This window comes from Neofelis nebulosa, chromosome 9 (genome assembly GCF_028018385.1).
Source record: "Neofelis nebulosa isolate mNeoNeb1 chromosome 9, mNeoNeb1.pri, whole genome shotgun sequence".
Lineage (NCBI taxonomy): Eukaryota > Metazoa > Chordata > Mammalia > Carnivora > Felidae > Neofelis > Neofelis nebulosa.
In genome coordinates this window covers 2,071,601-2,085,149 of record NC_080790.1, presented here as the reverse complement: position 1 = coordinate 2,085,149, position 13,549 = coordinate 2,071,601, and the positions used below count along the sequence as shown (strand labels likewise).

General features: G+C 54.0%; 1 protein-coding gene across 6 annotated transcripts in view; it reads left to right on the top strand.

The window, feature by feature from the left end:
• EIPR1 (EARP complex and GARP complex interacting protein 1) overlaps nt 1-13,549 on the top strand; it is a 121,101-nt gene that overhangs the window by 82,650 nt on the left and 24,902 nt on the right. For 5 of the 6 annotated variants that reach the window (XM_058682412.1, XM_058682411.1, XM_058682415.1 and 2 more), the window contains one exon: nt 2,947-3,103. In XM_058682412.1, coding sequence (XP_058538395.1) covers nt 2,947-3,103 — 157 coding nt within the window. Of the gene's footprint in view, nt 1-2,946; nt 3,104-10,940; nt 11,726-13,549 lie in introns of those variants that run through there. The other variant, XM_058682416.1, reaches the window with a different exon arrangement.

Genomic DNA, 13,549 nt, shown 5'->3' with positions numbered 1-13,549 from the left:
TTATTAAATTGTAAGAGTTCTTTATTATGGATACAGGCCCTCTGTCAGATAAATATATTATGAATATTTTCTTCCAGTCTTCGTTTTTTTCATGATGTCCTTCCAAGAGCAGAAGTTTTAAGTTTTGTGAAGTTCAATGTCTGTTGTTAGATAGAAGCTTTTAATTTTAATGTGGTCTATATTATCAGTGTTTTCTGTTATGATTTGTGTTTTATTCTGCCCTACTTAAGAAATCTTTGCTTATCCCAAGACTGTGAGGATATTCTACTATGCGTTGTAGAAAGGATTTGTATTATTTTGTCTTTCACATTTTTATCTTCAGTCCGTGTGGAATTAGTTTTTGTGTATGTTGTGAGATAGGATAATACTTCATTTTTCATGTGAATATACGATTGATCCATCATCTTTTACTGAAAATACCATGCTTTGACCATTCCAGTGCAGTGGTATTTTTGTTATAAGTCAGGTGACCATTCTTGATAAGGTCTGTTCCTAGATTGCATTTTCTTTCTTTGGTCTGTATCTGTGTACCGATACCAAGTTAATCCTGGATTTGTAAGTCAGCCAGATTTGTTCCTGTGCCCGGCTGTTTTGGCTGTGTGGACAGCTCACATTTCCATTTAATTTTAGAAGTACAGAAACAGGTTGTCAGCTTCTATCCAGAAAGCCTTTTGGAACTTTAATTAAGGTTCACGGGTGCCTCACAATAGTGAAGCTTCCAATCTATGAACATGGTATACCCTCCTTGGATAGGCCTGTGCTTTCTCCCAGCAGTGGTTTTACTTTTGCTGCATACAGGAGGCCTTACACCTCTGTAGTTTGAGATTTTATTGGATATTTGATTTTTTAATGTGATTGTTAATATTTTTAAAAAAATTTCCTAAAGTGTTGTTGTTATCTGTAGGTATCCAGTTAAATTTTATATATCACCTTGGTGTTCAACAGTTTTGCTAAATTCCCTGCTTTGTTTCTAAGAGTATAGCGTGTGTAGACTGTCAGGTTTTCTACACCCATTATCATTAGCAAGTGTGGTGTTTTCATTTCTTCTTTTCCCAGTCTTACACCTTTATTTTTTCCTTGACGTATGAAGTAGGCAGGACCTCTAGTAGATTGTTAAGTAAAAGTGGTAATACAAAACCTTCTTGTCTAATTCCTCTTCTCAAGGGGAAAGCATTTGGTATCTCTCCCGCACTGCTGTGTTTGCTGGGTGAGCAGGGAGTTACAGGGAAAGACACCTGAGCAGAGTTCCTCAGAGAAGGAATTTGTTCTGTGGGGACTCTGCCAGAGACGAGCTGTGTGCATTTCACTCATCTTGTAGAGAAGCTACAGTTAGTTCTCACGCGGGTGACTCCATCACTCTTCGCATTAGAGAGTTCTTTTTTCTGTCATTTAGGAAGACTGATATAATCTGTGCGTGTACGGGGTGAATGTCTCAGGCGTTCCTTTCTTCTCTCTGCCTCAGAGTCACCAGTTAGATATTCTCGTATTTTAGGAATGCCATCGCCGCTTCTCAGGCTCTGCAGAAAGACCGTGTGCTGGAAACTTCCACAAGAAAATGAGTTTCTCGTGTAGAAAGTCCATGGTGCGCTGCATTGTCAGAGGTGAAACGGGAAGGTGACCGTTAGGTGTGTGGCCCGGCAAGCTGTATGGGACGTGAGCCCCAACCTTGGGGTCAGAAGGCCCTGGTGGAAACCCCTATCCTCCCGCCTGTCCTTTGATCGTGGCCGACAATGGCAATACTGCCCCTGAAGCCCGGCGTCACCTGTTATGTTCACTGGTGCGTTGTTTGGCTGATCAGTTGGTGTTTGGATTGAAGGGCCGTTGCAGCTGCTCAGTGGGACGTTTTCCAGTGTGGCATGAGGCCCTTTCTTCTTCGTATTTCATGCGGGAAACCTTGTGCACGCGGTATTCTCTCTTGTTCTGCATTTCTTTCATGGTCCTCACTCGATGTCAGCCTGGTGATTTAATGTTGAAACCTGTTCCTCGATTTACCATCATGTACTAAAAGGCCTTTAAAAGGGAACGTGTTTAGCACAGATGCAGTGTGGTACTGAACGGAAAACATATTTGAAAGGATTTATATTTAGGGATTTATGATTTAATTTTTGTCCCATAATGTTAAACCTGATTCGTTTTGGTCTTCTGTGTCTCCCTGTCGTACTGAACAGTCGTGCAGAGGGGCAGAACCCAGTGCCTGGCGTGTTCCTGGAAACAGGTGGCCCTGGTCTTTCTTGTCTTGGTGTCCTTATCCACCAGGAGGCATTCCGGAGCGCTCCACGACAGATCCCCGGGGGCTCTGAGTGGTGGGGACTGAGCAGCCGCCGTCGTCTGCGGGAGATGCTGTGTCCACGCGGCGCCAGCGGGCACTGGGCTGCACGCTGCCCGGAGAGCCAGGGCACAGCAGACACGACGCCTGGTGCGCTTCAGCGTGTGGTTCCCACCTGCCCGTCCCCTCCCCTCCGCGCACGGGGGGTCCGGCGGCACTGGCGACACGGTTTCCAGACGTAGACTTCTCAAGGTGCCCGGTGCCGGTGCGGGATTCCCTCATACAGCCGTGAGGAGCGCCTGTTCGCCGCCAGCCTTACGCCCGAGCGGCCCTCACGGGGTGTCTGTCGCACGCCCACCCCCGCGTTTTGCTCCCTGTCGTGAAGAACCGTTGAGGAAGCACAGAAGGAAATCGATTTGGAGGAAAATCAAATTTTCTTCTGAAGCAGAGTGGTGGTTTTAAAACAGGGAGGCAGGGGTTAGGCGGCTGCTGGCGGGGAGCCTGCCTGTCCCGCTTGCTGACTCTGGGTGTGGGCCCCCCCCCCCCGCTTGCTCCCTGCACTTCAGATGTTCGAAAGGGCAGGCGCGCTCTGCCTCGGCGTCTGTGTGGATGGCGGTGCGCCGTCTGGGCCGCGGCCGCGAACCAAGCTCTGTTGACATGACCCTCTGTTTATTCCCCAGCCTCAGACAGCAAGGTCCTGACGTGTGCGGCCGTGTGGAGGATGCCGAAGGAATTGGAGCCTGGCAGCCACGAGTCCCCTGATGACTCATCGAGCCCCGCGCACACCCTGGAGCTGCTCTGTCACCTTGACGACACGGCCCACGGCAGCGTGGCCTGGTAGGGTTCCGCCTGTCTCGTACGCCGGGACAAGCCTGCAGTAGACGGCGTGCGGCCGCAGACTCCCGTGGTAGGGCCCGCGGCGCACGCTCGGGACTCTGCTCTCTTGTGAAAAGACGGTGTGAATGGCTTTCTGTCTGTCTCTCTCGTTTCCTGGTCCTTGTTCTCCAGAGCAGACACGTTCACGGAAACCCTACCACAAACATCGTGAAGGAGCCTGTGTGCAGGCCTCCTTTTCGTCGAGACCAGTGTGGCCAGGCCCGTGCCGGGAGGGTGGCGGAGGCGGGCGCCGCAGAGGTCTTCGGCGTTCTGTCGCTCTTTCGCTTCTAAATACGGTCTTATTCAGCGGTCCTAAGCGTCAATCAATTGTGTCTTTAGGTTGAAGGCTCACAGTTCCTTCTTTTGTGGCCTGAATGAGGATATGCCGTGTGCCCACCTCGCTGCACCCCCGAGCCGCCACGCCTTTACCCTTGCCTTCGTTCCCCTGCGTGTTGTGTGTGGGGCCCGGGGGTGGACACGCACCCGGTTCATCCGGGTTGCCTGGCTTGTCGCTGCCCGCGTGTTGTGATGGAGGCGCAGCCGCACCCGCCAGTTCCCCAGGGGAGCCTCCGCCGAGTGCTGCGAAATCCTGAAGCCTCCGCAAATGCAGAAGGCCATGCTTTCTAGAAGGGACTGAGAGAGCGTAACGTTGTTACCGGTGTTTACCGTTACAGTGGTGATTACCGTTTTCCTTAATACAGTAACGCTTCCGTGTGTGTGCACACACGTGTGCACGTGTGAGGAAGAGCCGTATCCTCTGTACACCCAATGCTGTTTTAGTTTAATCTACCGATTAAGTACGTTTAATCCAACACATCTTTACTAAGCACCTGCTGCATGCACTTGCTGGGCCCCAAGGATGCCAGGTGGTGGGGGGGACCCGGCCCCAAGCAGACACGCATGATCTCTCAGGGGAGACTCATGGTGTGCACATGTAGGTGACCCAGGGCAGGCCGCAGCATGTGCTGAGATCATTGTGAACCGTGTCCCTTGAGCCCCCCGGGGAAAGAGGAATTAATGATTACTGCTGGGATTGAAGAGGGATTTACTTGGGAGCTGACACTTGGAGCTGGGACTGATCCAGTCTCGCTCGGCATCAGCGGGGAACAGGGAGCAGACCTGCCCGTCGGCGCCCCCTGCGGGTCTGGAGGCCTCTGTGCTCCCGTGCGGGAGGTGTGGTCTCGTGGGTGCCAGGCTGCCACCACGTCCACAGTCAGTTCTCCGTATGGAGCCGGCAGACTCCCCCCCCCCCCCCCCCCCCACCTGCAGGAAGCAGAGCCACACAGGAGCCCCGCGTCTCCCACGAGGGTCACCGGAGTGCGGAGCGAGCCTGGCAGCGGGGGCACACCTGGAGTTCACTTTTCGGTCAGTGCTACAGTTGCTGCAGACACAGGCTCGCGTGTGGATGCGAGTGTGAGAGTGCACGTAGGCACGTGTGTGAGTGTCGGGGGGGCACGTAAGACACGGTGCAGGCCAGCAGCGACTGCGGGGAATTTGGCGTGTGCAGAGGGCATCTGTGCCTTTGGCTAGTGCACACATGGGCCGAACTCACGGGAGTTGAGGGAGGGGCTGCTGGTCTGCGTCCCCAAAATGTTCTGGCAAAAGTGGCCACACCAGTCTGCGTGTGCTGCCGGGAGGTGAAGGTCAGTGAAATGTTAAGTCTGGGTCACACCCATGATCACATTTCTGTCATCACAGCCCCTGTGGCACAGCCCATTATCACACCCTGTTATCACACCCCTGTGAGCACACCTTGTGAGCACACCCTGTGAGCATACCCTGTATGAACACACCCCTGTGAGCGCACCTCATTATCACACCCCCTGTGACCACACCTCGCGGTCATACCCCCTATCATTGCACCCCTGTGAAAGGGGAACTTGTTAGGAAATAATTGTTGGCATTTAAACACATGCAGATGAACTGTCTTCCTTAAATCCACTTTGGAAGTCCGCTCTCCTGAATCTGCGGCCCTTGTTCACAGTGTCTCTTGAATTCCTTTTGTTCTCTGCTGTATCACTATGTGTTTGCTGACTTTTTCCCTGAGGTAGCTGTGATCCACCTGCATTGTAAGAACAACACAGATGGATCCTGTGTGCCGTCGTCCATCTCCCCCAGTGGTGACGTTGCCTTCCTACCGTGCACTGTCACCGTTGGGAGCTGGGGGTGTACCTTCAGTCCTCTGCCATTTCACCACGTGTGTCTATTTGTGCAGCCATCCCGTGGCCAGGATACAGGACCGGGATCCCTCCTGCTACCTGTTTGTGGCCATAGCCCACTCCTCCCCATGCTGCATCCTTAATCCCCGGCAGGCATGAGTCTGTGCTCTGTCCTATAGACTCGTCACATTGAGAATATTCTATGAATGGGATCGTCCACTCTGGAAGCTTCGATAGTAGCTTTGTGCGCTCACCGTGATTCCCTGGAGGCTCATCCTGGTTGTCACATGTGTCCATCGGTGGCTCTTTCCCTTTATTCTGAAGAGGGGTCTAAGGGAAGATGGGGCACAGCTTGTGTGACCACTCACCTATTGAGAAACAGAGGCCACCACTCACCTATTGAGGGACAGCTGGGCCTCCCCTGGGTTTTGGACATCATGGATGCAGCTACTGTGAGCATGCACGTACAGGTGTTCTCACATCTGTGGGTTTTCCTCCCTCTCAACTGAATGCCCTGGAGTGCAGTTCCTGGGGCATCTGGTGGTTGAGTGTTTTGATTTGTGCAAACTGCCCCAGCCTTCTCAAGTGACGATGCATCTGACGTTCCCACCAGTGATGTGTGGGGACCCAGTCTTTGCATCCTCGCTGGCCTTTGGGGTTGTTGCACGTGTTTTTTTTTTTTGTTTGTTTGTTTGTTTTTTTAAACTATCTTCAGTGATGTCTTAGCAGACAGGGAATTTGCCTTTTGGAAATTTAAGTTTGGTGCTGTGTGTGGGGTTAAACACGAGGCAACTGCTAATTTTGTCTGTTTGCTTTTTGGTTTGTAAATTGAGGCCGAGAGCAGTTCTGGGAGAGGGGCTCCCAGCCAGGTCCTGAGTGTCGGCCCTGCTGCTGGCTGAAAGGGAGCATCCTGGAAAACCACGCAATTCCCAGTCTGCCCGGGTCGTTGCTGTGCCTCACATGTTCTGGCACGGGCTCCTGTCCTGAGGGCCGCTCGATGTCTGTTTGCCGTGGAGCAGCTGGGCCCCAGTGTAGATGGCCCCACATGCCCACTTTGGCTCTCCAGCATGCAGGGGGTGGGCAGTGCCCGCAGGCTGACCCTCCACTAGAGATTCACCAGTGTGTCTGGTTCGAGAGTGAAATAGGTGCTCCCGAGCTCCCAACCATGGAGGGAGACAAGGCACTGCCCTAAGGCTGTGTAGGTTTGCTGGAAAGTCACCCACTTCTCAGTCACAAGTGAAGATTACTGAAAAGGAGGAAATGCTTCAGCTGTTACAGTGGCTCGATGGCAGGATCTCTGGAAACGCGCCACCCCCCATGTCTGTTAGGACACACAGTACAAATAAGGCAGCAATCCCTTCCCTTCCTGATTTTCTCAGATCCACACTGTGGGGACCAAGTTGAGCTTAGAGGGACTACCTCGTAGCTTCTGTTCTTGATTAATGAGCCATCAGCTTCTTGGTTCAGTATGACCTCTTCGGAGAGGGCCTTCTTAACCATTCTGTCTAAAATAATCACTGTTCCGCCCCCACCCACGTCTTCCTGTCCTCGCACCCAGTTTTATCCTGTGTAATAGCAGTCACCATGCCTGACGTTGCTGTGTGTATTCATGCTCCTGTGACCCCGGGCAGGCGCCTTGGCAGGGGGCAGGTGCGTCCTCAGCACCAAGGACAGCGCCCGGCCAACGTGCATGCTGTGTTGTGTGAGGGGAGAAGTGGTGCGTCCTCAGCACCAAGGACAGCACCCGGCCACCGCGCATGCTGTCTTGTGTGAGGGGAGAAGTGGTGCGTCCTCAGCACCAAGGACAGCGCCCGGCCACCGTTCATGCTGTGTTGTGTGAGGGGAGAAGTGACTGTGACCAGGCCCTTCTGAGGTTTGCACGCACCGTCCCCTGTATTTCCCACGTGACCCTGTAAAGTGGGGACCATTGCAGAGGCCATAACTTGTCCGGGTGCTAAGGAGAAAGCATCCAGCCGTTTTTACTCGGTGGGGTGATTGGGCTTCAGAGCCAGGCAGTCTGACCCCAGAACGACACCAGTGTCCCAGGATTGCCTCCCTGCTGAGTGAACGAGCAGCAGGAGCCACTTGTGGTCGTCACACTGTGATTTGGAAGTTGTTTCCTTTGCTGGGAGTAGAAATACATCCTCATCAGAATAAGTTCTGGGAATGCTCACACATCTTCCTGCTGGTCCCTTATGGATGACAAGTGTAAATATATTGTGCTTTCCAGGGGAATTACTCATTTTGAGATAAAGCCACCTTTTTTTTTTTTTTTTTAGCATACTCCCCACCCCACCCCCTCCCCATACCCCCGGTTTGCTCCTGTGGTCAGTGTGTGGTGACCGTGGATCAGTGTGTGCTGAGCGTGTGGTAAGCATGGAAGACGTGGCCTTCCGATCTGTTCGTATGTCACGCTGTCCCTCTGGGCGTGTGCCTCCTTCTGGGGTGGTTGTGAGGGGTCTCTGGTGAGCTGTCCAGCTCTGTGTTCATTAGATGCTGGCGTCTCACACAGGTATGAGGTATACCTGTGTATACACAGGTATACCTGTGTCTCGTGAATCAGACAATAGCTCATGACCCTCTTCCACTCTGCCTGTCACCCTGGAGGGAGTGGGACTGGGCAGCCTCACCTGGGACCAGGCCGCAGTGACATCCCTCAGATGATGGCCCCAGGATGAGCTCATTCGGCTCACCGCCGGCCACCTGCAGGGCGGTTGGATGCTTTTACCAAACTGATGTTTTCACCGTCTACAGGGCATCTGGCCCCAGTGCATTTCAGTGTGTGTGTGTCAGATGCCTTGTGTTGTTCTGGGATGGGAAGGGACCTACATAGCTCAGTGAAATTAATAAGAGCCCCCTTACTGTGTTAAATGAGGTAGGAGAGCTGAGCCCGGGGGCATGCATGTTATTGGCCCTTTTTCCACTTTCCAGGGGTAGGTAAGGGTGGGCTCTTCACGGCACCCCCTCTTACAGGGTGGTTTTCCCACAAAGGTGGGGCTTCTCCGTGAGTCAGCAACGAGACTGGCAGTTCAGGGCGTCCGTCATTGTCCGCAGTGTGGACTGTGGGGGTCGGTACTGGAGTGAGTGCAGACCCAGTGTGGCCCCCTGTCCTATCACACCAGCGTCATTGGGGCCCTGGTGGAGTGTCAGGAGAAGGGAGGCAGCGATTTGCTGAGAGGGCTGTTCCCGGGTGCGGGCCTGCTGGGGCGCCGTGAGCACGTGCCCGCTGTGTGCCTGCCCTGTGGCATCATCACTGTTGGCTCAGGGCCGATGAGTCACACAGGTAATTCTGTGCTTCTCCACCTCCTTCTGATCACAAAGAACCCCCCCCCCCCCCCCACCCCACACACACACACACACACCCACCACTCTCCCTGCTGCCGGCGAGTGGAAGCCAAGTGTAAGAATTAGAGGCTCCGGTCTGTTCTGGGCCCCGTCTCCCAAGTGGTACATCAGGGGGAGTCTACTGCCACCTGGGGTCACGGACAATGAAAATCTCCTTTGAAGGAGAAGTTGCTAAACTGAGTAACCAGAGGCTTTCCAGGGTTGGCTGGGAAGTGAATGACAGTCACTACGGCCGCTCACTGCCACCCCCACACCCTGATGGGCTTGGGGGAGGGAGCATTGCTGTCACTCATTTGCCACAGGGATGAGGTGGCTGGCCCACAGTCACTTCCTGAGCTAGCTCTCTCCGGGGAGCAGACCTCCTGAGTGCAGGCGGAGGTGGGGGGAGGAACAGACCTCCTGGGCACAGGGGGAGGTGGGGGGAGCCAACCTCCTGGGCGCAGGGGGAGGCGGGGGTAGCAGACCTCCCGGGTGCAGGGGGAGGTAGGGGGAGCAGACCTCCCAGGTGCAGGGGGAGACAGGGGGAGCAGACCTCCTGAGTGCAGGGGGAGGTAGGGGGAGCAGACCTCCTGGGTGCAGGGGGAGGTAGGGGGAGCAGACCTCCCGGGTGCAGGGGGAGACAGGGGGAGCAGACCTCCTGAGTGCAGGGGGAGGCGGGGGGAGCAGACCTCCCGGGTGCAGGGGTGGGGGGAGCAGACCTCCTGGGCACAGGGGGAGGTGGGGGGGGAGCAGACCTCCTGAGTGCAGGGGGAGGTGGGGGAGGCAGGGGGAGGTGGGGGTCGCCATGGCACTGGAATGCCAAGTGGGCTGAGCAGGTGCGGACGTGCCCAGGAAGGTGGGCATGTGCACTCTCATTAAAGGAGGGCAGTGGGTGTGAGCCACTTCCTGAGGTACTTTGGCCAGAAGAGAAAGGATTCGGCCTCATCTCTCTTTTCGTGTTTCTTTGATCGTAGTTTGTGATACAACCGTGGAAGAAATGCAAATTCAGAGGTATCCGCGACACCTTACAGAAGCCGTCTCTGAGGCTAAGTAGGAACGTGTGTTTGAAATTGAGAGATCTTATGACCGCTTTGCGGTCAACAGTGATGGAGAATTCCCGGTGACTGTGACGATACCGTTGCTGAAGGTTTATCGGATTTTATGAGACTTGTGTTAGTGCCTTTTGGGTTTATGTGACCTAGGTGTGCTGAGGCGTGAGTGCTCCCCTGGTCACTGGCTCGCTTCTAACGTCCATTAGCTTTTAAAGAGGCCCAGAACGGGGCCACATCCCTTCCTTTGTGCAGGTGTCCTAGGACAACAGACAGACGCCTTCCTGTCTCAGGTTTGTTGAGTTCCCCGCACGCGGAGAACGGCTGACGCAGGCTCCCTTGCCCTCATCATGCCAGCAAGACCACGTGTTAGGGGGGCCGTGGAAGCGGTATCGGACCACAGCGTGCCGATACAGCTCACACTAGACGGTCCTAACACCGACGTCTGAAGGCCGCGCACAAAGTGTATTTACATGCATTACCCGAGAAATTCATGTCGTTTCTACGATTTCAGTTCACGTTTCCCTGAAAACCGTGGATCAGAGTGTGTTTCGTTGAACTCTCGTGTGACCCGACCAGTGTCTCCCAGAACGGGTCGGCTGACCCAGTGGATGCCAGTGTGTCCAAGGCACTAGTTTAGAAGAACGTAGCTTTTAGTTCTATTTGTGATGATTTAAACGTGAGCTTTAAATACGAAAGTTTCGAGCCTGAACTAACTCCGTGGGTGAGAATGTTTAAACATTTTCTCACTGTTTGAAAAATGGGGTGGGGCAGAGGAAAGAAAAGTAGGACAAAAAGCGGAGGAAGAACCTGAACCACTATTTGGGATTTGGGTGGACAGTTTTATTTCAAAACGTGCTTTTCTTCACAAGTCCGCTTTGAACTTGCTGAGAAGACCCAGGGGCACAGGAGGGTTGCTGCACCTGCCCCAGGGAGGGAGCAGTGTCCCCGTGCTGTCCGGCATGCACCCCTGTCCGAGCCCCAGGGGCACCGGCCACCGTGGGCCGGTGTCGGGGTATCCTTGGAGGGGCAGAGCTGTGATCTCTGGGTGTCAGGTGGGCCTTCGGTTCTGGCGATGGTCCGTCACGTGGAAGACGGACCGAGTCCTGGCTGTGCCTCGCGACTCTCTCTGGGGCAGAAGGACAGGATGGTGGCAAGCGTAGAAGCCACGCTCAGGCAGGGCCAGGCAGCGTGCCCATCAGCTGTGTCCACCCTTACGAGGAGCCCGTGGACCTCAGGATTCCCATCGGGGGAGGCTTCTCGGGGGTGCCGGTCTGGTGATTAGCGCCCATGTTTCCCTATGTCCACACTCAGGAAACGGACGCCTGTCTGTTGCTGGGTCCTCGGTGTCAGAGTGCTGACCGGGGCTGTGAATGCTGACGTCAGCCTCCACAAAAGAGACAAACGTCCGAGGAAAATGCCGTCCCCCTCACGCCCGGCCTGTGGCTCTTCTGCTCTGGCTCTGACTGGAAGTGTAGTTATTACCTGATGGCACTCGGAGTCTGTCCAGATGAGGGGTGTCAGAGCAAGCAAGCCACCCCCTCCGGCACCAGCTGGCCTGCCAGGGTGCCTGGGCCATGCCGGGACGCCAGCCTGCCCGTGGAAGAATCTGCGTGGCTCAGCCGTCGGGAGCCCACACATCCCCAGAACTGGTCGAAGCGTGCCTCTCGACTTACAGTGTCCTTCCCTTAATCCGTGCGGTGCCCGTGCAGAGCCCGTGTGTTCGGTTCCGTATGTTCCACCAGGAGGACATTAACTGGATTGCCAGCTCTCTGTGTTTGAAAGAGATGTATAACCTGGGGAACTAATTTATTGGATTTTAAAAGGGTTTTTCGAAATTCTGCTTGTAACCAATGACTTGGCAGATATGTTTCCTTCTTTTCAGTAAAGTAAGAACCCTGATGGGTTGTATAATGCGGCGGGAACCACATTGGTCACACGGCCGTCCCTTGTGCATTAGAGTCCGTCTGTGTCCCAGCTGCGTGAGGCTGTGGCCTTGTGGGCATCCAGCCTTTCATGGACTTCCCACCCCCGGTGGCTGCAGAGAGGAGGTAAGGTGTGCAAATGCTGGGGACTTAAATTATTAAATTTGCGTTGAGGCTGTTTTAAGAATTTCTGGTGTCCTTTGCGCTGCCCTCACCCTGGGTGCCGGCATCCAGAGTGTGAATCATTCATTTTGGAATCCCTTATCTGAAGCACAGAGGCATGTATTTTGTTTGATCAGCATGAAACCTGCCAAATTAGAACCATCATTCCTGCCATTATGGTCCTCGTTAACTGCCTCCAAGAAGTTTAGATTTTTTATTTGGGTTTATTTACAGAAACAGCCCTTTTCTCGTATTTTCCTCTCCGTGATTATGAGGGGATATCGCACACTTATATTAGGTATATGCTACTTTGTTCTCCACTTGTTAATGTAATTTTATGTCCTCTCAAATTCACTGGCGGAGTGTGATAATGCAGAAAAATGGATGATTTTTATGAACAGAGAAATAAACCTCTTCGTTTGGAGCAGCAAGTATGGCAGAAATTCTAGGTTATTTTCTTATGTTTATAGCGTTAGTTTCATGGTGATGATCCACGATAAAATAGAATCTCTCTTCTCACTGCACTTTGCATACTCTGGTTATCCCAAGGTGTCTGTTACTGGGCACAAACACCAATGATTTTAGGGGTTGCTACCTATAAACCAACAGCGGATTTTTCTGACGCTCGCCCAGGATGGGTGGTGACGGGAGAGGCAGGAGCGGGCCCCACGGCAGCGTGACCGCGGGTGCTGCGGAGCATCTGTTTACCGCAGGTTCGAGGAAACGCCTGGAAAGGCCCACTCTTGGGAAGGGTCCAGTCGCTGAGCCTTCCCGCTCGGTGGCACGTGGCCCCGCAGAGGAGTGGAGAGACACGGTCGTCACTGGAGCCGAAGGACGAGGGGCTTCCAGTGGGGAGCGCGGTGTGTGGGGCCCAGGCGCCCGGCGCGGTGGAGGGGGCGGAGTAGCCCCGTGCGGCTGGCGGCAGCTCTGGGCGCGTGGTCGCCCGCTTCGCGGCCAAGAAGGTGAACCTGGGCTTTCTGTTTTTACTTGGAGATCTGCCAGTGCTATGTCTTGTTTGACGGGAGCGTGTATTTCCTCCCTTTCTGTGTGTGTGTGGGGGAGGGGGGTGTGTGTTTGTTTTTTCTTACAGTTTTTAACAGTGAGCCGCGCCCCTGCCCTGTGCTGCTGGGACGGGAAGGTGCACGTCCTGAACCGAGCCCACGGCTTGTTTCTCAGGCAGTCCCCCCTCGCTCCGGGGTGGGAAGTGAGGGTGTGGCAATCTGTCATCCCACCTCGGTCCCCGTCCTGTCCTCTCAGGGCACGAGCACACTCACCCTTCCTGCCTCCCCTGACCTCCTGGGGACTCCCCAGGCCTGGGGCCGCCCCCGACGGTGAAGTGTGGGGCTTTCCTTCCCATGCACGCCACACCGTTGGTGGCTTTCTCCTTAATCTAGGCCTTTTCCAGGAGAGCTAGCCAACTGTTGGTGACAGAGCCCATGGAAGTTTCTAAAGAACCTGTTTTCTCCTTCCTGGTTTTGCTTCAGGAATCTCTGGGTCTCCAATCTCTATGGCGAGATTAACTCTTGCATCGCGTAAAAGGCAGATGTGTTCCCTTTCTTTCTGATGCCGTGTAATTCAGAGATTACAAATTTAAATCCTCTCAGGAATGAATGGCACATATTCAGAGGCATACCTTAGTTCTGTCCTGTAGCTTATTCAGTCAACTCTCCCAAGGAGGGGTTTCCTCTGTGAGGAGCAAAAGTCTTAGTGTGGGTGTGTCTTCCTCGGAAGGCTGAGGCTCTTCTCCCACATGTATTCTGTGTTAATGCTCCAAGTCAAGGCCTTAGC